At 31.3% G+C, this 27,628-nt stretch overlaps 3 protein-coding genes across 3 annotated transcripts; 1 reads left to right on the forward strand and 2 right to left on the reverse strand.

Moving 5' to 3' along the window:
• Positions 1-882: 882 nt before the first annotated feature.
• Positions 883-4,699, reverse strand: LOC143206862 (pyridoxal-dependent decarboxylase domain-containing protein 1). Its single transcript, XM_076419680.1, has 12 exons — positions 4,538-4,699; positions 4,099-4,442; positions 3,813-4,054; positions 3,533-3,762; positions 3,410-3,481; positions 2,964-3,215; positions 2,840-2,911; positions 2,638-2,781; positions 2,320-2,548; positions 1,939-2,223; positions 1,675-1,890; positions 883-1,607 (listed from the first exon to the last, which is right to left on the reverse strand). The coding sequence occupies exons 1-12, from the start codon at positions 4,643-4,645 to the stop codon at positions 1,426-1,428; spliced, it is 2,376 nt and encodes a 791-aa protein (XP_076275795.1). The 5' UTR covers positions 4,646-4,699; the 3' UTR covers positions 883-1,425.
• A 251-nt stretch (positions 4,700-4,950) lies between these two features.
• Positions 4,951-10,292, forward strand: Ptpmeg (Protein tyrosine phosphatase Meg). Its single transcript, XM_076419673.1, has 17 exons — positions 4,951-5,340; positions 5,492-5,653; positions 5,778-5,934; positions 5,995-6,208; positions 6,272-6,392; positions 6,450-6,537; positions 6,616-6,768; positions 6,830-7,075; positions 7,126-7,268; positions 7,331-7,560; positions 7,614-7,796; positions 7,897-8,004; positions 8,055-8,219; positions 8,323-8,439; positions 9,027-9,259; positions 9,719-10,003; positions 10,058-10,292. The coding sequence occupies exons 2-17, from the start codon at positions 5,532-5,534 to the stop codon at positions 10,148-10,150; spliced, it is 2,658 nt and encodes an 885-aa protein (XP_076275788.1). The 5' UTR covers positions 4,951-5,340; positions 5,492-5,531; the 3' UTR covers positions 10,151-10,292.
• Positions 10,293-10,370: 78 nt separating this feature from the next.
• On the reverse strand, positions 10,371-18,845 carry LOC143206882 (neuropeptide CCHamide-2 receptor). The gene is made up of 7 exons (XM_076419726.1): positions 18,713-18,845; positions 18,375-18,594; positions 16,344-16,450; positions 11,802-12,058; positions 11,170-11,290; positions 10,823-10,988; positions 10,371-10,607 (listed from the first exon to the last, which is right to left on the reverse strand). Exons 1-7 carry the CDS (start codon positions 18,730-18,732, stop codon positions 10,503-10,505), a joined length of 996 nt encoding a protein of 331 aa, XP_076275841.1. The 5' UTR covers positions 18,733-18,845; the 3' UTR covers positions 10,371-10,502.
• Between the last annotated feature and the right edge of the window lie 8,783 nt (positions 18,846-27,628).

Raw genomic sequence — 27,628 nt, forward strand, 5'->3', positions numbered from 1 at the left:
TAGTCTCTGGTTTATATAATTGATTCTCATTAAACCAACATTTCCTTTCATTGCTGCATCTTGTCTCTTACTATTATAGTATGGGTGCATACAATTATGATTCTCAATCTGTAGTACAGCGATTTCAATATATTTATCAGTGCAATAACTGTTGAATGTAGTTTAATATATAAATATGTATAATGATTTTAGTAATGTAATACATTATTGCTTGACTTTTGAACATTTATTTTAAGTCGCATTTTTTCTTTCCTTCCAACACTTACACATTCACTTCCAACAGCTTTAAAAGATAATTTATCACATCAAGACAATTTATAATATCTATACTCAATAGCTATTTTTATTAAAAGCAAAAGGAAATATAGTCTATGGAAAGTAGCAGTGAACAATATTAAAATAAAAGATATTTTATAACATTTTTGTTTCATTATTTTATTTGCATTAGAATGTTGGAATAAATAAAAGTTACAATAAATTAAAATTCAAAGTTAAATGCGGTAACATTGCGACATTTTGACGTCTTAAATTGAGATAACGAGTTCCCTGCTACTTTGTATAGATTATAGCTTTGTTACTGCGTTAATGTTCAGTTATATTCCAATAAAGCAACCAAAAAGAAAGCTTTAGCATTGTTTACTATTTTTAAAGAAGGACCGGTTTTACTAAACACATTATCACAAATGGCCCATAGGTCACTTAAATGTAGAATAATATAGAATATTTTTAAATGAAGTTTTCTGTATATTAATTCATTACTACAGCCAATAAAATTTTGTGCCCAAGTAATTAATTTTTCAAAATCAGCCATCAAAACATTAAAAAGAAATGAGGCAATTTTTCAACAATTATCCTATTTTTTTGGGTTTAAATGAAAAATATCTTTTGGTTTACTTACATATAATTTGACAGTTTCTTTAAAAAACCATAATATTACATTTCACAGTTTATCATAATTTAAAAGTACTACCTTTAATGTAGTTAGGGCTAAAACTAAGAGCTTATACATCATAAACAACAAGAAATATAACAGCAAATGTCTTTGTAACAAGACAATAAAAATAAATTTCAAAAATGCATTTTTAAATATGATTTGGAATATTTGGAAAATCTTCACAAAAAAATTAAATACTGATAATAATTAATTTAAAACTGGGACAATGAAAAAAAAATTGACAAATTCAGTTATGGAGAAATAAAGAAATTATTGATTTTTTTTGGGTTTATGTACCAGTTTTCTACAATATAAACTGTGGAGGCTTGAATGAAATCTGAATTTTATTGCACATACTTGGAAAATCTCTGAAGAATCTCTCTGAAGTCCCAGCGACTATTCAAGCATAAATTTTATTTGTGTGGTAATGTTAAGACAAAATACTCGACATTGTTGTTTAAAACAATTCTATGGTCTTTTTGTCATATTATTCACTGAGCCGCTTCAAGTTTTGTATTGACGATCTTTTCCGTCAACGAGTCCTTCTTCTCTGTTTCTTTTATACTTTGACTAGATGCAGAAGCATGACTGCTAGACCTTGAATGGCTAGCACTTACTGGCGTTTGAATTTGAGGCGTCGGGGGACTTTTTGATCCACCTGTTGAGGTCATACCTAAAAATAATTTATTATTTATTCCCAAAATAATTGTTAATGTTCTTTGAGTTAAAATAGTAAGTACCTGATTGCATTTGCATGTGATATTTATAAATATTCTCTGTAGATTCTACAATGCCTTGAGTCAGGTTCAAACTGCGCCCTCTGACTCCGGTCTCTTTGGTTTTAGGAGACCACCAATTGACAATATTTCCAACAATCGGAACATGTCTGATTATACCTTCTTGCCACAGTCTTTCCTCATTTTCTTTTTGAAGATCCTTTGTCGCAGTTTCAATACCTGTAGGTTAAATGTTACAATTCGTTCTCGTTCAAAAAATATGTATACCTTTCTTCACTATTTCACTCATAGAATCTAAAACCCTCGAATTTTCTTCAACTGACTGTCCTATTCTTATTACTAGGTTCAATAACTCTTCAACGTCTGACTGAGGGGTGAGCATACCAAAGCGCACACACATTAGTCCATCCTGACCTTCTCCCAATGAAAATGCAGAATCTGTTGATCTCAAGGCGTCTACTAATGCAATGTTCAAGTTATTTAATTCTTCTTTTGCTTGAACAGTTAACAATTCTTCCCAACCCTCCGGACAGTATCTTACCCCTCCCATTCCTTAAAATAAATAGTTGTTTCTTAAATTAAATTTACCCAAATAGTCTAGTCTAATTAATCTACATTAAGAAATAGTCAATAATTAAAGAAAATTACCTGCCCAATCAGGTAACTCCACAATTTTTAAAACAGGAGATGCTTCAACTAATTGTTTAAAAGTCTCTTTATGATGTATTGTAGCTCTTAAAATAACTAACTGTTGTTCCAAACATTGTATGAAAGTTTTGAACTCTTCAAGTGAAGGCTGGGTACCACTAATGTTTTCAAAAGGACAAAATCTCAATACTACACCTACATTTTCCAATTCACATATGTCAATTGGTATCTGAAATTAATTAAGTGTAACTATTTCAAATCCTTAAGAACAATTATTTTTTTACAAAAATATTTCAATTACTCTAAATGAATACTTACCTGAGGAACATCAATTTGTAAAATTTGTCCTAACCAGGAATTGAGTTTATCATAATATGGAGGGACTTTAGTTAAAACTTCATCTTCTTTTACTTCTGGTGTAAATTGAAAAACAACACAACATGCTGTTGATTCAAACAACATCTAAAATAAATTATTATCATACTAATGAGCATTAAAATTTGCCTAAAAATACACTTACAGCTAGACTAGCAGGTTTCGATATCAATTCAGTTATAGTATAGGCACCACTTTGTCCACCTGGTTTTGGACTCTGAAAATAATAAGATATATAACAAATTAAGTAATATATTATCACAACATACCAACACTCGAACATGCCTGAAAACATCCAGAGCCGAATATAACCGCTCACTTGCTAAGAAGTTTTCCCTAATTCTTGATAAAAGGCCTTCTTTACCTAAACTTTGCAAAGCTGCCCAAAGAGGCAATGATATAATTCGTCTACTTTGATGGTCAGTATTTAATCCTGCTAAGAGCGGGAGTGTACTCTCTCTGGATACACCCACCTGTCTACTTCGATTTGTACTGGTTGTATCCCATAATCTGTATAATGTCTACCAGTTTATTTTAAGTTAAACACATTTTATTCTTAGAATAAGAAAATAATACACAATATTAATTTTTAAAAGGGACAAATGGTATTTGTGATAAGCATTTGCATTAATTAGTAATAAATCCTAATATTAAATCAAATGATATTAGTTCTTTGTAAGATATTAATGTAAATAAAATTTTCTAAAAAGGATACGACATTTGGAAGTCCAGATATACCCAACCAACTCCCTAAAGTTAATGTAAAACTGTCTGCTACTGGGGATACCTAGAAGATACAATAATAAATTATATTTTAAAAAGTAGCTGTTCTACATACATGTCCATTACGTTGATGACTTGGTAGGGTTAGAGCAGCTAAATTATGACCCCTAAGATGTAACCAACAACCATGGGTCTTACTTAACTCTTTTATCCTGGTAACATTATCAACATGACCTGTTACTGGAGTACCCACATCAGCAATAATTATCACTGGAGTTCTACCAGTTACACTATCATCTGCCAACATTTTTTGGAGGGCAGCAACATCCATTGTGTACTGTGACCCTAAAAACATATTATAATTTCATATGTTCTTGTATAAAAAAATAATTTACCAAAATGGGTATTCACAGGCACTGGTCTTATACAAGCTAGAGGCAATCCCAATTGTCTGCACAAATGTTGTATAATTCCCAAAGGACTTGATATACTGCTATAAATAGTAGGTAGAGATGAAGCAAAAGCTAAGACCCCATCTTCTAAATATCTAGGATATTTATAGTGTAAAATCATTCTTGTAATCCTTACTAATCCTTCAAACTGATCTTCATGATAAAATGCTGAACTATCTAAAAAACTACCAGACAATATATTTTCATTACAACCTTTTATTAATGTTACCCAAATAACTGACTGATCCATCGTGTTGTATCAGTAGTAAATCTTGTACTCAATTTTTGTAGTATAGGCCTTTCTAAACCTCCACAATAAGCTGCTAAACTATGTGATACCATAACCAATTTGGTTAATGTGTCTAAGTGAAGTGCAGCGACTGGTTCGCCGTCATCATCGGTGCTTATCAATCCTTGAATAATTTGTATAATTTCATCAGTGTGTTTTTTTTCCAAACCCAAAAATACAGTTGTTGGTTTCCTCAAATTTTCTATATCAACTGGAGCTTCAACAGCCTGCTCTAAGCGACTCACTATTTCGGAAGCTTCAATTGCAATTTCTCCTAGATTAGGCTAAAAGGATTGGCCACATCAATAGAAACAAGTGACAATTATTATTGTTATAAAATATGACATCATCCCATTTACTTAGAAAACTATAAACTCACCATTATCCTTTCTGGAGATGGAGCCCTTTTATCATTTTTACCATCCATATTAGAAACATTCTCTAAATTGTTCTGTGAATACAACTTTGTTTGAGGCAAAGAAGCCATCGTGGCAAAAGTGATACTACTGTTTCCAATGTAAACATGATTCAAGTTCAGACGGAAGTGAGCGGTTTTGTCGATAAAAATGTATATTAAGTTTGTCGTTACTTGATTCGAGTTATTTAACGATCAGCTGATCGAATTGTCACATCTGAATTATTATTTATGCCATAAATAATATTAAATTTAGAATAATTTAAATTACAGTGTATAATGTTATATAAAGAAGTAAAACAGAATAAAAGCAATTAAAATATAAATAAATTGTTAGTTTATTCACTCCCAATAGATGGCTCTGATTTAATATTTATGTAGATAACTTGAGTAAACTAAAATGAAATCAATTATTAACTTTAATGAGCCATTTAGTCAATTATTTAACTTGCTCTCGTGCGGTAACAAGACACTGGGTGTTCAAATTTGATTGATTTTACGTACTTTTTTAATGTACCTATACATTTCTCAAGATTGAAAAAAGTGTTCTGTAACAAACAGCTTCTTCAGCTTCAACGACAGTACGATGACCTTAAAATGATGTCATAGATGTAATTGCGTTAGCACATAGTCTGTTTACATATAAACAGTACCCATTTTTTATATGGTTATATTTTCTATCGAAGTTTTATATAAATAATAAAATGATAAGTACAAACTATTTTTAAAAGAGTGATATAGTGGGTTAAAACGTGGAACTATTTCAGGTAAAACGCAATCTTCCTTTTCTAATCAGTATTTTAAATTACAATCTTATTTGATTTATTATATAGATTAGATGTATCTTTATGAAAACGATATTGTTTTATGAAATGACTAATCTATAACATATGCAATTTTATTCCTAATTTGTTGTAGCTTAGAATGTGTTTGGTTAATATAACATATAAAATAGAGCATGATAGAGGGTGTTACCAAAAAATCATTTGGAGGAAGTTCTAGTGGTACATATAATGTACATGCTTTAGAACTGGCTACAGTAAGAGATAGAAAACTTAAGGGTCTTAATGTGACCGTTAGGTATGTTATATTTTCATTTTTCTTATTGTAAATCGCAAACCAAAATTTGATTTTTAGTATTTTGAATAATTTTAATAATGTTAAAGATATGATGCATTTGTATAGGTTATAATTATTTTATCAGGTTTCTAGATGATACAGAACATGAATTTTATGTGGAAAAGAGAGCTAAAGGTATTGAATTATTGGAACAAGTATATCAATACTTAGAATTGGTTGAAAAGGACTATTTCGGCTTACAGTACCCAACTGAAATATGTAAAGAAAAACCTTCTTTTTTGGTAAGTTAAGTTTTTTAATAGTTACTCCTTTCATCATAATATATGTGTCATACATTTTAGAGATGGCTGGATCCGTCCAAATCAATTAAAAAACAGCTAGGAAACTGCCAAGAATTACATTTTAGAGTTAAGTTTTATGTATCCGATCCCAGTAAATTACAAGAAGAATATACTAGATATCAACTTTATTTACAATTAAGAAGTGACATATTTGAAGAAAAATTATATCTCCCACCTCCCACAGCAATTTTATTAGCTAGTTATACCGTCCAATGTAATAAGTATTTTTGATTGAATTGAAATTGTTACTTATATTATGCTTTTATTTACTCATTAGCTGAATTAGGTGATTTTATTCCTGAAGAACATAAACCAGGCTATTTATCCCATTTACAGTTAGTTCCCAATCAAAATGAAGAAATTGAAAGCAAAATTTCAGAATTACATAAACTTCATAAGTATGCTATAATTTTATTTAATTTTTAGTAGATTTGTGTATGTTTAAAATATTTTAGGGGTCAAACACCAGCAATGGCAGAGAGTAATTTTTTAGAACATGCCAGACGTTTGGATATGTATGGAATTGAACTTCATAATGCAAAAGTATGTGTATATATAAAGCATTTTTTAAACGTATTACTATTAGTCTTATTTTATAATTTTTTTAAATTTATTTTTTAGGATAATCTGAACAAAGCTATACAGTTAGGTGTAACTCATATAGGTTTAGTGGTTTTTCATAACAATATCAAAATTAATACATTTTCGTGGTCCAAAATAATGAAAATATCATTCAAAAGGAAACAATTTTTTATACAACTAAGAAGAGAGCCTGTATGTTTTATATACTACATTATATTTTTTTTTTATATATAATTTTATGTGGCTATTTTAGTCAGAAGACTATGATACTTTGCTTGGCTTTAATATGGATGACTATCGGTCGTCAAAAACTTTATGGAAGACATGTGTTGAACATCATACCTTTTTCCGACTTGATTCTCCAAAAGTTAAACGAAAATATTTATCTCTGGGATCTAAATTTACTTATTCTGGAAAGACTGAGTATCAAACAGTTCAAGAAGCAAAGAGAAGGGGCATTTTAGAAAGAAAATTTGTTAGGTCCCCAAGCAAAACACTGGTTAGTTTATTATTTCTTTATTATACATATGAGTAAAATTTCATTTATAGGTGAAAGAAAAGGCTACATCTCCTTCAGTTGAACCTACATCAGTGCCTTTAAAACCATCCCGTCCCTATGACACACACAAAGTCACTTCAACGGTAAAAGAACCAAAGCAAGCTTGGACAGAAGATTCCAAAATATCAGATGAGTACGTAGTTTAGATTAAATTTAGTACCAGAATATATTCCAATTGTTCTCTTTAAAATTTAGTGATGGCGGATTTATAGAGAGGGTGTTGGAAGCACCTTTTTCTCCAAGTATCGCGGGAAAGGTCATGAGTTATGCAGATGAAGAAGTTTTAACACCATTATCCAACGATGTTTATGAAACGCCTCCATATAGCATAAGTCATTCACCAACATCTCATAGCATTGAAGAAAATGTAGTAACTATAACACTGTATCCTGATGAAGATGGCAAATATGGTTTCAATGTTAAAGGTATTTTTAATGCATTTATATTGACATTAATTACTCAAGATGTAAAATTTCAGGTGGTAAAGAAGTTAGTGTTCCCATATTAGTATCGCGAGTAGCGCTCAACACCCCTGCTGATAAATGTATTCCAAAACTATCAGAAGGAGATCAAATTCTACAGATAAATGGACATGACGTTACAGAAGTCCTTCAGAGCACTGTTATTGAATTAGTTCAAGAATCAAGAGCAACAGAATCAGGTACTTGTGTATATTTAGACAATAATGTTACATACTATGTTACTTTTAAAAAATTGTCAGTTATAAAAGTGGTATTAAATATTATTTACTTAATTTATAGGCAAACTGGTTCTAACTGTTAGGCCAAATGTTGCATTTCAAGGTATGGAAGAATATGAAGAACCCCCATATCAATATGTGCCTGTTAATGATGTTGAACCTTCAATAGGTAAATATAAAAGTGATTGAAATGTTCAATATTAAGATACATTTTTACAGGCAATTTGCTAGAACAGAGTATGTACTTTTTGGCAGATGGATTAGCCAGTGGTGCACTAATTGCTAGATATGAAACATTATACAGAAAACACCCTGATTTAACATGCAATGAAGCTTTAAAACCATGCAACATAAATAAAAATAGATATAGGGATATATTGCCATGTGAGTATGTTTGTTGATGTTGAATTAACAAAATTTGCATTTCCTTATAATACTAGTAATGGTACATTAAGATAATGGAATTTGTTTACTTTTATTATTTTAGATGACGAAACGAGAGTTATTCTGAATAACGGGCCTAACGGCGATTATATCAACGCAAATTTTGTCGATATGCTGATACCCAATACTGAAATCAGGAATAGGTATATTGCCACACAGGGTAAGATCATTATCCACAATTATACATAGGATGTTTTCAATTCAATAAGGGCGGATCGATGTTGAAATGGAACGGTACCAGTTGTGTGAGATATTAAAGAAACTTTTCTTTTAAATGACACTTGTATGCCATTGTATATGTTTTTTATGATAGGCAATTCAATTTTTAATGACTCATGCTCATATGCATATATATGGCTGAATTTGAGCGATGGTCTGGGGTATATATGGTTTTAAGTCCTCCAATTAACCACGACTTATTAGCATAGCGCTACGACTTGTGACCTGTTGATATCACCTTTACAACAGTTAACCATTTCCACAAATTGTTCATATAAAATGCCCATCGTGCTTTCCACTGTGTAACACATAACATACTACTAGAAACACATCTGTTGACAGTATAGTTTTATCATTTAGATGTTCAGCTCCATCATGTAACTTACCAGGATGATTTAACTTCAGTCATTGGATTATAGAAAACAAATTAAACATATACCCCTAGACATGATTGTTACAGGCTAACAACGTCGGGCCGTCCTAATTAAGGAACTCTACATAACACTTGTTAATAATTTTAATTTTTAGGTCCCTTACAATCTACAACTGAAGATTTTTGGCAAGTGGTGCTTGAACAAAGGTGCAGTTTGATAATAATGCTGACAACAATAATAGAGAAAGGAAGAGCAAAGTGCCATAAATATTGGCCCGGCCTGGGCGAAATTTTAACAATGCAAAATGCCATTGTTAAATGTATTAAAGAGGAAACTGATGAATCAGGTAGTTTCGTCTTTCGCGATTTTACTGTTCTTGATGTAAAGGTAAGAAATTTTTTTATAAATAGTAACAATAATATGTATCATGTTAATGAATATTAATATATGCGTATTTGTATCAGGCATTTTATGTGCTTATTCTCATCAAAGATATCAGCAAGATGACGTTTTTCACGTTTTCTGTTAAATTCAAGGCAGTGTTACTAACAGTTATGGGGAGCTGCTTTTGAGGAAATCTTTTGAAATTTCTTGAAGAAAAAAATTTAATCATTCTATTTTCATGGTTTCTGTATTCGCGATATATTTCAGAACAGATACCCCGCGAATAAGAGGCTTATTATGTACTATTTGGGAAAATATAATGGCTAAAGATGCACAACACTTTGAACAAAAAATAATGTATATACATAATTTTTCATAATGATTTTTACAAAGAAACTTACCTAATAATAATTGAAAGATATTTTTATAATTTCTTATTAAAATGTTTAATAATCATTTCAGAACAATCAAGAGTCCTGGAAAGTAACTCATATGCAATACATCGCATGGCCCGATCACGGTGTGCCAGACTCACCCCAACAATTCTTGCGTTTTACCCGTATTGTACGAGAGCATCGTGTACCAGATATTCCGGTAATTGTGCATTGCAGTGCAGGAATCGGCCGCACCGGTGTTCTAGTATTAATGGAGACGGCCTTGAATCTTATCGACGTGGGGGAGCCCGTTTATCCCTTAGAGATAGTGAAAATTATGCGAGAGCAACGGGCTATGATGGTTCAAAATGCTGTAAGTATTTCGAAAACCAATTTTAAGCATTTTAATATATGTTGTGTATTTTAGAGTCAATATAGGTTTGTATGTCAAAGTGTTTACGAAGCTTATTCAGAAAGTGCAGCTATAGAGAAAGAGTCCCAGGAACAAAAAAGTTCTTAAAGATATATATAAGACAAAAAGGTCCTCGATGTACAATAATTTTTAATTTATTTTATTAATGACAATGAGTAGAAGTACTTTCAATAAATCTACCTAAGCCATTTGGAAATATTTTATTAATTAAAATAAAAACTGTTTGATAGACGGCGTTTTATTTGTACATATAACATTTACAATACATGACGTGATAAATATATAGATATTACATACTATTTTAATATTGACATTGACTCAATAATTAATTTCAAGGAAAGTATTTCTCTTGCGTGGAATGTAAAATAGTGTCAAGGCACACATTCACAGTACAAACACGTTTATAAAAAAAGATACATTAAAAACCTATTTGAGATATTTAAACTAAACTTGATGGATGCTTGTTATATGTTGATGAAGATTCTTTGAAATTGGTTTGATCTAAGTGTAGTTTACTTTCTGCTGTATCGCTAATCTCTGAAAACTAACAAAAATCTTAATATAACGAGAATATATAAATCGCTTTAAATTCAAACAATGACATTAATACAGGATATATATTATCCTACTTATATATATTCAATGGTTTTGTGATTTTTTAAAAACAAACATAAAACTGTATGTCGCATTTTCCTTTACTTTTCAATTAAATAGTAATATTGTAACTAGACTGAGACAATATGGTTGCTGTAGAATTACCTTTGTATGTTTTTGATTCATCGAATTGAATGTAGATTCTCTAGTTCCTGAAAGTGTGTTTCTTGACCATGCTGTAGTTCTGCAGCACAGATATCGATTATAGTAAGCTCTGAACACACCACTTACACAATATAAAGCCACTGGATTTACACACGAATTCAGGAAACTGCAATATTTATATATCATTAATAATAAAATTAGTAAATAAATAATATTAATGTAAATATTAATATTGAACAAATATATTTTGTAATTTATATGAGATTACTTTAACATTTCTCATTAATTGTATTAACATTTCAGTGATACATGACGATAATCTAAACAAGCCTTACGGCAAAACGTACCTTAAGCAAAATCCAATAATTCGTATTGCGTGCCACCAATCGTTATAGTCGTCTTGCGCAGTCGGTGTTAAATGAACCCATAACATAAAAACATGATGGGGTAGGAAACAGATAAAAAATACTGCAAATTAATTGATATCAAAATTATTCAAAAAATTAAATTATTAAAAAATTGATTTCCAAAAACTATTGCTAAATTAAAATAGTGAATCGATTTCATCAATATACTATTTTGATCAAAATATTGTAAGATGTACGAATCGCGGGTTTATTATAATTAAGAGTTTCTTTCACCGGGTCAAATTCTCAACTTAGTTTTGCATTACAATAACGCGATTCTCGCAAAGCATTGGTTTTTTCAGCAAATTTCTCATTAACATTCAACTTATTTGCTTGATCTAACCCGCTCGGATTGTGATTGTTACTTAATTTCCAAAAATAATACTTCGAGCATATCATGTTCACTAGATTGTTTAAAATAGTATGGGAGAATAATTGTTTCGAGAAACGGAGGGAAAGGGAAGGGATTGGCATGCATTGAAAAAGGTGAAATATATTTGGATAAATAAATAATAATCCAAAGCACTTTTGCGCTCACTATTTTTTTTATCACAATAGTATAAAGTACTCACAAAATACAAAAATAAGGACCATTCTTGCTACGTGCTTCCTCGACTTAGCTTGAGCGCTTCCTTGCCTACACCTCCCTTCATCAGGTATATCATTGGCACTATTATGAAGTCGAATGGCCATTAACACGTAGAAAAATGCAATGATTGTCAAAGGGATCAAGTAGTATACCAAGGACTTGAATACTACGTTGTATTGAGCGTACGTTTGGGCGTTAGTAATATTGGGAAATGGATAACAGTAGGTAATGGTTTCATTGCTAAAAAAATATGCAAAATATAATCACTATAAAATATAAAAGTGTAGTTAGCATTTAATTAAAATTTTTTAATAAAACGAATTTTAAGTAGTAGTGTGAAATTCAATAAATTTTAATTTAACATTATAGATAAAAAGTAATAATGGGAAAAACATATTCACTACATTGCATTATAACGGTAAAATTTTTATATAGTTTTTATATCAAAATTCTGCCGAAAACGAATATTCTAAATGATTTTGCATAACAAAATTTGTCACAGCTAAGTTATCCTGGTAATTTTTATCATATTTGAACATTAATTGAACAATGCTTTTTCTCGGTAAATTTATATTCACCAGAATACTATTATTTACTCTCTTAATAATTAATATAAGTCTGAACTACAGCAAAGTGTGACGAGTTTATTTAGCATCATAAAAAAAATCGTTAATTATTTAATGACAAATATTAGGTATTTAAAATAATAATTCACGTTTTTAACATCTAAGTATAATATCATAATTAATTGATAATGATATTTGCGAGATTATAATAATGTTTTTATAATATACCTCTAGAATCTCTGATTCTGACCAAGATTACTAAGCTCCATCCATTTGAATGTATGTATTAAATTGATCAATTAAATGTTTTTTTTTATTAAAATGTTATGCTTAAAAATCAAATAATTTATAATAGTAAGGCGCATTGTTTTGTTTTCTTCTCGTTGATGAAGTTATGTTTTGTTTCAGTAAATATAATAAAACAATTGGCGAATAACATTTTTTTATACATGTGTGACATTACTAAAAATAGTAGAATAAAGTAACTATAAAATATAGAAATCTTGGACTACGATTTTTTACGCCCCTTGTATATTACCCTCTATTACATTTCCATATTTTTTAAAGAGACAATTTTATCTAAATTTATCTAGTTACTATCTTAACGTTGCAGTCTATTAAGGGATAAAACAAGGTCGTGGTGGAAAATTGCCAATTAAAAATTCATTTTCTGGTCTGCAACGTCAAAATTGCGAATTTCCTCATGAAAAAAAGCTCCTAGAATCCAAGATGCAAAAATAGCCGTTGCGTCAGATTTAAGCTATTCGGATTTAATCTATTTTACTGCGAGGCCTCATGAATGATCATATAACATTTATTTATTTCTTTATAATCGCTCCAACATTTCATGTATGATATATATATATATATATATATATATATATATATATATATATATATATATATATATATATATATATATATATATCTAAAATTGATATATGTATATCACACATTTATTTTTCAAAATAATTGTAATTAAAAATAATTTTGTTTATGAACAAATATATTTTGCTAACAAGTAAATAAATATATTGTTGTAGCCTTTATTATAGAATAATTAATTCGTAGCATTTCGTAGGTAAGAACACGTCAGTAACCAGATTGGGTAATATTGAATGATTTCTGGCTTAGTACAAACCGTAATTTGGAGCCCACATTTCGAAATTGTCACAGATTATATCTTGCTCCAGATGCCTCCAGATGTTCTACTTGGGTAGTAGATCGACCTCATATTTCTTAAGGCTGCGGAGTGCTAGATATTTTTCTCTGCTCAAGCCGGAAACAAGATGTTTAACTTGTAATAATGTCGACCATAATTCCCTTAATCTATAGGATCCTCATCACACGGAACCAGAGAATGAACTTAATCACCTCAAAAGCGTTCTTCCTCATAGTGGATACAGCTTGAGGGATATAAATAAAGACATCCTTCAGATTAGCAATAAAATCCAATGTTCATCTTCTGTAAATACAAGAAAATATATTGGTTCTTGAGAAGAAAATCAAATTTATCCGTACATAATAAGTTGCTGCTGTACATGTACCGTACCTATATGGATGTACGGAATTGAGTAACGGGGATGTTCTGTAAGCAGTAATATCAACATAATGAAAGTATTTCAGAATAAAGTCCTGATAAGTATTGGGGATGCATTCAGATAATATTGGAACAGTAACTTACATCGGGATCTTTGGATTGCAACTGTTATAAAGGAAATTAAGAGATTCGCAACAAGATATTGTTATTTTTAACTCTTGGATAATACTGGTTCCAGTCCAGATCGCAGATTAAAGAGATCCAAATAGTGTAATCTTGTTTAGTTACGTAGTGAAGTATACTAAATAGTAAAAACACTGATTTGTCCTATTAACAGTTATATTATTTTATTAGATACTAAGTAAGGATCAGTCTTCCTAGATAAGTACTTAATTTCACTGTAGAGACAGATTGTAAGTTCTGTCGGCAATAATAATAAAATATTAATAAATAAAAACAAATATGCTAGAAAGAAAACAGAAGATGATAAGGTCGAGGGATTTCCATAGATGTTTCTTTTATTTTTTGTAGATAAAACAGACCGCATTTAAAGAGCACTAAAGAAATACCACGTCACATACAACATATATTCGAACCACACAGGAAGATTTTTCAAGTGCTTCCTAATATCAAAGCTAAAATAGATCTGCTAGAGGCGACAGATAGTTACAAAGTCACATGTAAGTGTGGAAAAGTGTACATAGGGAAACTAGATGAATAGTGGTCAGATTATTCAATTCAACAAAGGCGAGGTTTTAGCCACTTCAAAAGGTTATCATCGAGAGGAGTTTGAGATTTATAGGCAGCAAATAATCTCAACAAAGACAATATAAGACCGATCCTATCTGGCGTACTCCCAGTTTTTATTTATTGAACCGATCTAGAAAGTATAGGGTCTTTGAAAACGCAGTTGTAAATAGAGCCATTTGATAATACCGAAAGGAAGCATCAGTATCAAAGCTCCGATTGCGCAATGTCAGTTTTAGTTAATGAACGGCCCCAATCTGGAAGCGACTTCCCAAGGCTCAAGTTTAATACAATTTATATATACAGAGGGTCCAAAAACTGCATAAAAATTGTATTTATTCTACCACCAAAACATTGTGCCGTAATAAACTTTTGTTTTATAAATATATAATAATTTTATATGTTATATATGTTTATAAACTTTATTATCGGATTCTCCATGTCTTTATATACCATTGTGTTAAATTTCCACTCTATAGTAACTCATTTTGTCGTGTTTTTAAGATGTCAAAGAAACGTAGTGCCATTTTGGCGCTGTTGCACTAAGGAAAACGCCAATGTAAAATTGTTCGTTTGCTCAATATTACGCAGTCGAATATTTATCGCGCCATCAATCATTTTAAATAGCTTGGTCATGATGGGCGGCGTACAGAAAGTTGAAGAAAGTGCACCGCCAACATTTTTGCCAACCACAAGATCAAGAAGTGAGTGCAGCGAAATTCGACAATCTCCATGAGAAAAGGCACTCGTGAGACTGGTATAAGCAAGTTATCTGTTTATCGAACAGCCAAAAAAACCTCAAGGTGTACAAGTTCCAAGAAGTTCAGCTTCTCTCAGATGAGAAAAAGCTAGGGTATTGGTCGAAACATGTCGCCAACTCAAGCGTCGGGCCGCTGCTTAAGGATTGATTACCATTGAGTAAGCGCACAATCACCAAAATGGCAGGAGCTGGTCCGCTGAGGCTTTCGACACGTCGGCCATCGTCGAGCACCGCAAAAATCCGCAATCCGTTATGGTATGGAAAGGAATTTTGTCAGCAGCTAAAACCCTCTCGTTTTTATTTATCAAAGGGTAAAAATCAATAAAGACGTGTATCGTCGCCGTTATCGATATTCTCATGGCTATTCATTCCCATTCTCCGTGGGCACAGAAGTACTTCAGATATGCGAATTGGATGTTCCAAAAGGACTCCGCACCTGCCTATAAGGCAAAAGTGACGTAAGATTGGTGCCGAGTCCATTTTCCTGATTCATTACGTCGGCTGAATGGCCTCCTTACTCACCGGATTTTAACCCGATGAATGCGCTGAATGAGATGAAGCGCCAGGACTTCGTCAAGGCAGGCGAGGCGTCGAAAATGGGACCGATTGTCGCCAGAAGACCTGCGGACCATTGCCGGAATTGTTAAGTTTAAACGTGTATATCACCGCGAGAAGAGGCCATTTCAAAACTGTCTTCGAAACCGAGTATATTATTACTAAAAGTCCATGTTTTTGTTTGTTTTGCAAAATTGTTCAGATTTAATTAAATTATCACTTAAAATGCCTCATGCAGTTTTTTGGGACACCCTGTTCAATTTAATTTCAAAACGTCACGAATTAATTCACTTCTAATATGTTGTTAAATTGTCTTACGGGTACAATAGAGATACAAAATAACATGAGTTTTCTTACTTTTGAATTGTGGCGTAGGCTAGTCTAGAAAAAATAGCATCAGGAAGGGCAAATCCAGTAGCTAGAATCCAGATCATAATGGCACTGAATGCTGTTAAAGGCTTTGTCTAAAAAATAAATATTATATACGTCTGAGAATTTATTTATATTTATGTTGTTTTCATTTATTATTGTCAATTCATCATCATCAATCCTTCTCTGATCTACGATCCAAGATTTGCTACTGTTCAAGTTCAAGGAGGTCGTTTATACTTTGATACAATTCAGGGATATAAATACGTTTGTTCTGTCTCTAGTTTTTTTGTGATTTGCTCAATTGCTTGACTGCTTAAGCTATTTGACAGTTTCGTCAGAGATTATTATATTTAGTCTATTCAACATAACAGTGAACTCATGTCATCAATATGTGTCAGTCGCAAATTGTAAATTCGTTTTAAAGTCAGACAATATTTTCCTTCTCATTTTATTCTATTTAAAGACAGATAGAATGATGTCTGATAAGTTCAAACATCTAACCGAATAACAGCCTGCCAAAGTCGTCCGAGTTGTCGAACGTCTATAAAATTCTTTAAAATATTAATTACAATAACTACAGGTTATACGCAGGCAAACGTTACCAGAACTCTGATTTAAAATGCTGAAGCCAGACAGGACAGGTTGCGTTTCTAATCAGTTACTTCGAATAGGAACGAGATAATGGAGTAAAAATTAATTAAAGGAAAATTATTTAAAGAGCATTTTTACTGTTAATTATTAAATTCCTGCGGTTTTTATTGAACATATTTTTAAGTGTTGCAGTTGCATTAAACATTAGTCTGGACAGAGTCACTGAAATATCTCAAATAATGAAAATTATGATCTTTAATAGAATTATTTCAAAAAAAACTCTTAATCTGAAAAGTATCCATAGAAAGCTTAGAGATGTGCAGCTCTTTGAGGGATGTAGAACTTCCCTTCATAGACCGTTTATAACCTTCGAAGAGGTCGAATGGAACTTCCAGATTTTTTAAAAGTTCATTGCAAATATATTGTACTTTGCGCTGGAAACAGAAATGGATAATAACTCCTTCGGTTTGGATGATTTGAATCGATCAGGGAAACTAAAGACGAAATTGACAAATGATGGAATTATGTACAAATGTTAGATAGATTCGAAATAACAGCTTAGTTCACTTCAATTCACTTGAATGAAACTTTCTGAATATGGTATTATAATTCAATGCCAAAAAATTCCAAAACAGGCTGATGACAGTGGAAACAACTAAAGATTGGATATAATTAATATACGAAACCGTAGGAAATATTATTGTAGAGTGTGAAAGTTTTATGTGCACTGATATGTGTGTAATTGTTCAGAATATACATGACCATTTAATTAAAATGTGTGAGGAGAGAAAAAAATCTAACTGTTTTGCAGATATGGTGAATACATGAGGGAGAATGCAGTGATTAAATCTAGTTTTATCAAGGAAAATATATACAGGTGGTAGCAGCACAAACTAAGCACAAATACAGTGAAGGAAATGTGTGAAGAATTAAGCTTAAGAGGTAAATATGCTCTCTAATGAGAGTGAAATTAGGTGTATTAGGTATCCAGGGGATACCACTACATAAAAATATGCGCCAGAACTTATAGCTGGTATGGAAAAAATCAATGTAAATATAATAAAACACAACCCTAACCTACTGTATAATTTATTGTGGTTTTAAGTCCTTTGATAATACATGCATTAGATGTACTGTAAGGTTAAAATAAATTATGTTTTATAACAGTATTTTTTAATTTAATAATATAGTTTTTTGTTTTTAACAGTTTAATTATTTTATTATATTAGAATTTTGTTGTATGTCAAAGCCAAAGTGAACCAAAACTCAGAGTTGATGCGGCAACATTGCGACATTTTGACATCATCAATTCATATGACATGAGATCACTGATTTATTAAACGGACTATAGGTTAATAGTGTATTAAATTGTTATTGTTTATTGGGTATTGTTAATTTGTCAAAATAGTTTTAAATCGCACTTACCTGTAATCTTCTTAGTGGGTTAACGATCGCGCAGTACCGTTCTGCTGACAGAGCAGTGAGAGTGAACACAGATACGCCTATGCTGATATTTTTTGCTGTTTCAGAAACTTTACATACCACCACGCCCCAGGGCCATGATTCTACTGTATATAAAATTGAGGTGAATGGGACACAAGTTATAATAACCAATAAATCAGCCAGTGCCAATGAAAATATGTAGCTGAAACAATGATAGGAAGTTTTGTATATTTCTGCTAAATATTATAAGTTTAAGATTCAGATTTTTCAATTCAAACTCAGTAAATTATATCATACAGTTTTTTTATTGTTATACTTACATGTTGGGTACATTCCTCATTGCTTTATGTCGTAGAAATATGATGACCAAAGTTCCATTACCAAGAACACCTACCACAAATATTATTAGAAATATTAAAGGAACAACATAAGTTTCTGGACGTTTGTCATAAGGGGTATATTCGCTTTCTGCTGTCAATAGTGATTTGTTGATAGTCTTCACAATATCGCCATCTGGAAATAATTTGTGTTATTTTAATAAAAATATGTGAAACTATTAATAATATTAATTTAATAATAACAGTAGATCACTTACTGAAGTGATCTACTACATGTCAGGATAGTTATATTATATAACTGAAATCATATAATAATACTTATTGCCCACCGGCAGATTGTTGACGTCCTATAACAATTTTCTTTTCTTATCACTGTTATCAAAGAAAACAAGACAAAAGAATCAAGGTCATAAAGAATCAGCATTTTTGTTATTTCCCAAATATTTATGGAAATTTGTTTTGTAGTGTGTGTATTTTTGAATATAAACCGCTATTAGAATATATAACGGATTTAACAATAACATTTAAGATAATTTCTTGCCATGAACCCTTTAAGGCTGCCAAAAATTATATTTCACAAATATAGGTAATTTTTGATAAGTACATCGATTCGATAACGTCCAAACCAAGTGAAATACAATGAAATATATATCAAATACAGTATAATCAGGTGATAATGGTAATTTCGAATCATATTATAATTGAGATATGAGCAAATATTTCAAGAATATTGTTGAATTAGTGACTAATTCTGTCAAATTATTATTTGTAAATGTATTTCACATTTATTTTTATTTAGTGACAAATTTAGAGTGCGAGAACTTTCCTTAATTTTTATTAGTAATACTAGGGAGAGGACCAATCATATGGGCGATGAACTAACTCACGTGTTAACCGAACTGATGACCAATGATAATAGTCGTATTGGTATGTCATCATTGCGTTCGCGAGTGACTGGAATCTAAATGAATAGGATTATAATGCAATGAGTTCGTACAAGCATCAAATACAACAGCGACCCCTACACGATGAAATTGAACGATTCCGCAGACCCACTGCTTCTGTGATCCAGAAAAGAATAACTTTACACTACGATCTGGAAATACATTATGGTGCCAATAAATCAGTTACAATTAGGGCGATGATAAACAATTGTCAATATTTCATTCATTGTCATTATAATTCATTAAAATCAGTGGTAATACAAGTGATACGAAGTTTACAGGGTCATCTAGTATTTAATAACTTTTGTGTTTTTAAATTTGGGTAAATTAAATTAGGAAATAATGTTAAAAATATATGGAATGATTTATAGCTAACCACTATTTTGTTTTATATGTTTCGCACACGGGAAAAGGGAATTTTGCGTCTTAAAATCTATACAAGTCTTGACAAGCGATATCGAAGAAGTACAGTGGACTGGGTAGATATTCCTATTTGAACATTTACACATATTCTACCAGAGTCTGCCAGTCAATATACGGTTCAATCTCATCATTTGAGATTATCACAGCAATATAACTGAATAAAATATTGTGTTTATCTATTGAAAACGAATTCATATCTTTATAAAAATCTATTTAATATCATATTCAGGCCGAGATTAATAATTTAGCCATTCAATAGCTTATTCGCCGTGATAAGTTCAGTAAACACCAATCAATGCGAATTACGCCATTGTTCAGTGACAACAAATATCTATGAATCGTTCTTTAAAAAATATATTAAAGATTTTCAATGTTGACCACAAAAAAGTATTTTACCCGAAAAATACGTCGGGTTGTTCGGTTAATTTATCTAACTATACCACTTATCACTATATACCACTATATATATTTCTAATCACTAGTTTAGTGTCCAAGTAATGGTCGCTGCACCTCTTCTTTCGCAGGCTTGCGTTGACTTTCGTTACAAGGGGTCAAGATCCACTTCGCAAACTCATGAATATCAGTTCTGGACCTCGAAACGTACTGTCTTTGTCGTAACAATATTATAGCAAGTGAGTGTTGAGTTCTGTTGTCTGGTTTTAGTTTTGCCGCGCTAGTTTTCTGGCCACAATAATTTTTAATGCTCGTCGATCTCTGTCAGTTAAGTTTGGGTTTCGACCATTATTCCTTTTCGCACATGATTTTTTACCATATTTTGTGTATGCTATCATTACCGTGGATACCGTCGCTCGTGAAACGTTAAATAACACCTGAATGATCACACCTTTCACCGATCGCTTGTTTTAACCATTGCATAACAAAGCGTTTGATACATTGAAATACAATCTACAAGACTTTTTTTACACGAAAGCATTGTTGCCTACATGCCAACACGTCCAGTCTAAATCACCAACAAATTATTATAAATGTAAAAATTATTGTCCCGCTCAATGACCATTGCCGGTAAACGTTTTTTTTTAGAAAACCTTTATTTCTTCCAAAAATAATAGATTTATAATCTATGGATATATTAGAATAGTATACATAGGCTTTTCAAAATTAGTTATAATCCTAGTTATAATCAATAACGATACCCAGACTTTTTTTCCATGTTTTATCAAACACTTAAAACATATGTTATAGTATATAGAAATATTTATACCATCTTTTGTAAGAAGTTGCGAATTAATTTCAACATAAAATAATATGACTTCATATATTTAATGATATATCTTATCTATAATAATTTAAAATGTGTTTGTAATTGCTTGAAATCTCTTATACTTTTGTTGTGGATTTTCATTATTTACTTTATATTCTTAATAAAATAACGTTGAAAATTGTAATAGCACGCAATTCAACATATTGGCTGCTCTATATAATTAAATAAATACAAATACCAAATTATTGACAGACATGTCAATATACCACGCGGAAAACAAACACATCATTATAATTCGTATGTTCTGTGTTGATTTAGCACTTGACCATTCTGGGACATAAGAGCCAACACTACATATATATTATTTTGAAATATAATTTCAATTTTAATTTATAATATGTTGTAGATTATAAACCATTTTAGACTTTATATATTACAGAAAATATTAGGTGAAAAAATTACTTTAAGAAACATTAAAAAAGCATTTGTTGACACAAATTGGTAGAATATATTAATCAAAATATTTTTCATCCTTTTGTACAACCATTCGTCATCTTTTGAGCAACATGACGATATCATGTCAAAAGAACGATGTTGGTTTGGCAGCGATCCTATCATCAATCTATTTTCGCACTTCTTCATCATTTCTAAACTGTTTGCCAGTCAAGCCAAGCTGTGTTACCTTGAATAAATGGTAATCAGAAGGCGCTATGTACGGTGTGTATGTTGTGTGTGGCAATTTCCATTCCATTCGAGCTGCAAAAGCTTATTGTTCATAAGTTTTGCAACATGTGGCTTAGCGTTGTTATACAAGAGAATGCCTTTGCATCTGTTATTTAATTGTTGTTTAATTCGATTTTAATAGCTCAAAATATAGAAATTAATATTAATTAATATTCCTTAGGTAAACGGACCTTAGGTATGGACGTGGATGGTTACCTATAATATAAATAAATTAAGTTTAATATTATTGTACTAGATTTACTTTTCACCGCCAATCAGAATACGCCACAAAAAACTGACAGCAACATCATACAGAGCAAATCAAACAAGAAAAGTAACGAATGTCGAAAAGGTAATTTTGTGCTTTCTATTATTAGCATTTATCTAAAATGAATAACTCAATAATTCTAGATGAAAAACAGTTAGGTTTGGTTGATTAATATATATTGTATCAATTTTGCCAAATACATGTCATTTCAATAAAGTTTAATTTATAAAAATATAGATACAAATAGGTAAAAAATTGTGAAATGGTATGATTATAAATAATAGTTTAACTTACGATAGATTTGATAAGAAATAGTAAGATAATTTTTATGAGAATCTATTGTTCCAAGTTTGATACGAGATTTCTTACTTGTCGTCTTAATCCCAATGATTGGTGCTTGGGATTTTGGTACAGACCGTATAGTTCCTTGTAATCCTGACCTGAATGAATCGTTGAGAGCTAATGTTATGACGGGAGTCTTTTTGTTTCGGGTCTGATCTGTATATGACTGCTATGTTTCAACCACCTGTATATTCCATTTGATGAGAAGAAGACTACCGGTTTGATCTAACACTGGTCTTTTAACTGAAGAACATCATATCATAACATGAACATGATATTCTTTGATAGAAAACATTACTTGCAGACCCTCGGAGATTCAGATAATTAACAGCGGCAGATTTTTTCGATATCTTTATTGTTTATTGGGCCAATTGCGGATTTCCGCCTTGATCAATATGTACATAAATGGGTTCGAATATGTTTATCTTGAAAACGCGATAAATTATATAACAGCCATAAATTCTATAAACGAGTTGCTCTAGAAGTTGGCGCGTTTTTGTTTCTCTTAATGATTTGTATCCCTTCAGTAATTCACCTAAAACTTTATATTTTATACAAAAAAAATCTGTAAAAAAACATTTTAGATACATTACAGATAGATGTTACAACGAACTAAACCATAAATAAATATGAAATTTAAAAATTAATATAATATATAAACAATGTGTATTGATGTTGTGATTGATTCCCTGTTAAGTAAACTATCAACTTTGAAGTGGGTGAGCTAGATTTGGAAAATAAGTTACCCGAATTTTATTTCAAAGGTTTTACTAAAATATTTTAATTTTTCTTTGTTTTCATAGTGAACAGAGTATTTTGCACATTATCTATTATATCTAACAGTGTTAAACTTACCCATACTGACCACGTGTATATTGTTTCTTGCCTAACGGTGCAGCTATTAAACGTCTTTATGGTCACCTATTAACACCTGTAAAAATAAGTTCGAGCTATGGCACGATCTCACGCTTACTAAGGAAAATAAATCTGAACTTCCCTAACTTCGACAACGACATAAACCTGACCGATCTTGCGCGAAGGTAAATATTTAGAAAACATATATTTTAATTGGAAATTGGCAATGTCTGCAATCTGAATAAGACTAAATATTGGAACATACCTGAGAACCATTGTTATTTTTGCAATTAAAAAAAAGAAAATCTGAACTTCTCGAATATATTAGGACCGTGCATTATTTGTAAAACATTTTTAAAAGTTTTGTTTCAAAACATTGTACATGTTTCTATATAAATGTATTCATTTCGATATTAATGTACAGGGGATGGACAAAATAATATGACTTGACGTATTGATTTATTAATAAGATGATGAGCCACCATTTGATTTGGATTAGCTGAATTTAGATTGATTGATTCGGAATCTTGGAAATAGAAATATCCTCCTCACTCTTTGCTCTAAAGCTTCCCATAACAGTTCAATTATGTTGAGGTCTTGCTACTGGGCTGGCCAAAGAAGATATTCGACGATATTCTGATGTTCTTCATACTAAGACTTAGCCTTTCTGGCTGTGTGCATAGGTGCTTTGATATCTTGGAATATGGCAGTGTTTGGCAGCAATATGCTAGTCACAGTAAGAAGTTTATCGTTGAGGATGGCGAGATATTCATTGGCAGTAATCCAGTCAGTTATGTGAATGAAAAAATCAGCTGAATACTACGACTGTTAAACTATCAGTGGGAGTTCTTCTTTTTTTTGCGTTCTCCATACACAAACACGGCTGTTTGTATGAAATAATGTAAACGATGATCCATCGGACTATGTCATATTATTTCAATCATAAGTATTCATGTTATATGATCGTAATTCTATATTATTGCAGCTTGGCGTTAGCTGTTATAAAGGATTCCACAATTCCATTCATGAATATTAGCTTTGTTGAGCCCCCCCGTACTGTTTGTCGTACTATTGTCGAAACTCAAGTATTACTCAAAAGAATGTTGTGAGAGAGTTTCTAATTCACCAACTGCCATTGTTGGCCACGTTTGTATAGTCTATCCAAACCTGCTGCGAACATACGTCATCAATATGTTTAATGTATTGCCTGTCGTAATTTGTAAATTCGTTTTCGACAATACGACGAATTCGAATCAGACAATATTTTCCTTCTTATTTTATTCTAGTTAAAAAGAGAGACAAAGTCGTCTGGTTGTCAAACGTATGCAAAATTCTTCAAAACAATAGTGATAAAAGATTATAAGCCGGCAGGCGTTTTCTTAACACTTTGCTTCTTTTGATAAATATCAAATTGCCCCTTATTATTACTATGATTAGAAATGCCGATGCCAGATAGAACAGATTGCCTCTCTAATCAGTTACTTCGAACAAGAACGACATAATGGAAGCCCCATCTTCCCATAAAATTCGTTAGAGAGATAAGTATTTTTACTGTTAAATATTAATTTGCTACGGTTTTTATTGAAAATATTTTAGCATGTTACAGCTGCACTGAATATTAGTATGGACACGTCACTGAAATATCTCAAAAAATGAAAAACATAATCTTGAATTTACCGCAAAGAAACCGTCCTCATACGAAGCTTGATGATAACTTATTATTTCAATTAGTGTATTTAAATGACACATAGATATTTCAGAATGAGACCAATATATCCAACGGTCACTCATGTCAAGATAATAATAAAAATAGTGTTAAAACAACTAAAGTTGATAGAAAATGTATTGTAGATATATTGTGCCTCATGCTGAAAACAGGAAAGGTTAATAGCACCTCCGGTTTGGATGAACTCGATTAGACACATTGAGGAAGAAATTGACAAATGATGGAATTGTGTGAGTGAATTGAGTGAAACTTTCTGAATATGGGATTATGATTCATTGCTGATTATTTACAAGAACAGGGTGGTGAGATTCGAAACATTTAACGACGTGTATATAATTAATATACGATAATTCTAGGAAATCGTATTCTAGAGTATAAAAGTTTTATGTCCATTAGGTATGTGTGTAATTGTTCAGAATATACATGGGTATTTGATTTAAATGTATGAGGAGACAAAAAATACCAAGTATTTGTATTAGCAAATGTATTAGGGAGAATTCAGTGATGAATTTTTCCAAGAAAGGTGTACACAGGTAGTAACAGAGGAAACAAAAAAATACAATGATATCAAAATTACTTGACAAGGAAACACATCATCGAAAGAAACAAAAACTAAATGTAAAAAGGTAAATATGCTCTCTAATGAAAGTAAAATATATTACCTGGATATTCAAATGTTAATTGAGTAGATTAGGCCACTAGGGGATACCACTATATAAAAAAAACGCGCCTAGAACTCTACGTCATGGGTAGTGTGGAAAAGAGTTCAATGGAAATATAATAAAATAACTCTAACCTATAAATTATTGTGGTTGTACAATTAACTACAGTTTAAATTATTCCATAATATGTGCATTAGATGTATTATAATTCATTATTTTATTTAAACTAGAATTTTGTTATGAAAGCCAAACTGAACTAAAACTCAGAGTTGATACGGCAACATGGCGACGTTTTGACGTCATAAATTTAGATTACGTATATCCACACCAACTCTGGATAGATTATAGATTTATATTGAGCACATAGAGTACTCTTTTGGTACATTTTTTATCACCGCCGTTTTACTCCAAATCTTAGTTATTTCACGGAAAATGTTTCCCAGGAAAATCCGTTGATGGTGTGAGGTTCTTGGAAAATATAATATTCTCTCAAGATGGGGAGCCCACCACGTTACGATGCATAGCTAGATAGCATAATATGAACCATTCACGACAATTCATATTAACGTTCTAGAGGTCGAGTTGAGAAGACCTAGAAAAATCATCGTCTTAACAATATCCAAAACCATAAATTAGTAGCAAGTACAGTAAGTGCTTTATTATTTACATCCAAGATTAGTTGAAAACGTTAGTTGTGAGAAATCAAGTCGTATTGAGGTTAGTGTCAGTCTGTGAATGGCTGGAACTAATAATAGAAACAAGGGCTCCAAAGGCAGTTTACTATAGGAGCTTTCGACGAGTTCTCTAATATCGATAAGAAAACTAGTTTTATTAAAAAGTGTCGAGTTATGTTGTTACTTTTGCCGCTTTACTTTTATATTTTCTACCGACACTCTTTTTAATGTTCGTCGGTATCCTATGTTTACCATGTTTTTTGCTGCAATTACCGTGGATACCGTCGCTCGTGAAACAATAAATAACATCACACATTTTACAGATTGCTTGTTTTAACCGTCGCAAAACAAAGCGTATAATGCTCTGAAATGTACTCTATTTAGTTTCATTGAGTTACTCAAGGTATATAGACGTGGAGTGGTATCATGGAGTGCTCAAAATGGTATTTTTGACACTCATTACTTTAGTTGGCCGATTTGAAGAAATTTAAAGTCCATCAAACACTTTTAGAAACTTATGGTGATCCGTACCATGATCCTTTTTCGTCATATATCAATTGTCGGTTTTACTTTTAACTATTTGAATTATTTTTTTATCAACGACAAAGATCCGAGCAGCCAATACCAAATATCAAAACCAACCGAACAATTCGAAGACAATGACTTTTTACTTAATGTGCGAAAACCCAGCTCAATCTCCCAAAGAACTTTTAAACATCTTAGTAGTTGATGTGTCTAGACGTTCAGCATACCATGAAAATATATTTCAAGAGTTATAGTGTTATATTGAAGTGTTTCAAAATAGTGGTTTCATTGCTTTCAAGGTAAAAACCTATAATCTAGAAAGGTTAGAAAATTATGTAAGGTTACGGGGAGCTTAAAAGGGGGTATAGGTTAAAATGTAAAACATGATAATATGATAACTCTTTAGAGTTCGTGACTAGAAAGCCATGTTCAGTTATAGGCTTTAGTTAAGACCATATATACTGAAGTTGATAACAAGTTCAAGCAAACATATTATGCTACGGATTACGTGTTGCTGGAAAAATTAAACAAAAT

The sequence above is a fragment of the Rhynchophorus ferrugineus genome, unplaced genomic scaffold (assembly GCF_030347505.1).
Source record: "Rhynchophorus ferrugineus isolate W39M unplaced genomic scaffold, kcgeb_rfMv2 rfM1, whole genome shotgun sequence".
NCBI classification, from domain to species: domain Eukaryota; kingdom Metazoa; phylum Arthropoda; class Insecta; order Coleoptera; family Curculionidae; genus Rhynchophorus; species Rhynchophorus ferrugineus.

Coding starts and splice junctions, on each gene's coding strand:
- LOC143206862 (XM_076419680.1), bottom strand. CDS start 4,645: ATGGCTTCTTTGCCTCAAACAAAGTTGTATTCACAGAACAATTTAGAG. Junction 2,912..2,963: donor TCAGGCATGTTCGAGTGTTG/GTATGTTGTGAT, acceptor TATTATTTTCAG/AGTCCAAAACCAGGTGGACA. Junction 2,224..2,319: donor GGAGTTACCTGATTGGGCAG/GTAATTTTCTTT, acceptor ATTTATTTTAAG/GAATGGGAGGGGTAAGATAC.
- Ptpmeg (XM_076419673.1), top strand. CDS start 5,532: ATGATAGAGGGTGTTACCAAAAAATCATTTGGAGGAAGTTCTAGTGGT. Junction 6,393..6,449: donor GAATTACATAAACTTCATAA/GTATGCTATAAT, acceptor AAAATATTTTAG/GGGTCAAACACCAGCAATGG. Junction 7,076..7,125: donor GGTCCCCAAGCAAAACACTG/GTTAGTTTATTA, acceptor TTTCATTTATAG/GTGAAAGAAAAGGCTACATC.
- LOC143206882 (XM_076419726.1), bottom strand. CDS start 18,732: ATGAGGAATGTACCCAACAT. Junction 16,451..18,374: donor ACCCACTAAGAAGATTACAG/GTAAGTGCGATT, acceptor TTTATTTTTTAG/ACAAAGCCTTTAACAGCATT. Junction 11,291..11,801: donor GGTCCTTATTTTTGTATTTT/GTGAGTACTTTA, acceptor ATTAATTTGCAG/TATTTTTTATCTGTTTCCTA.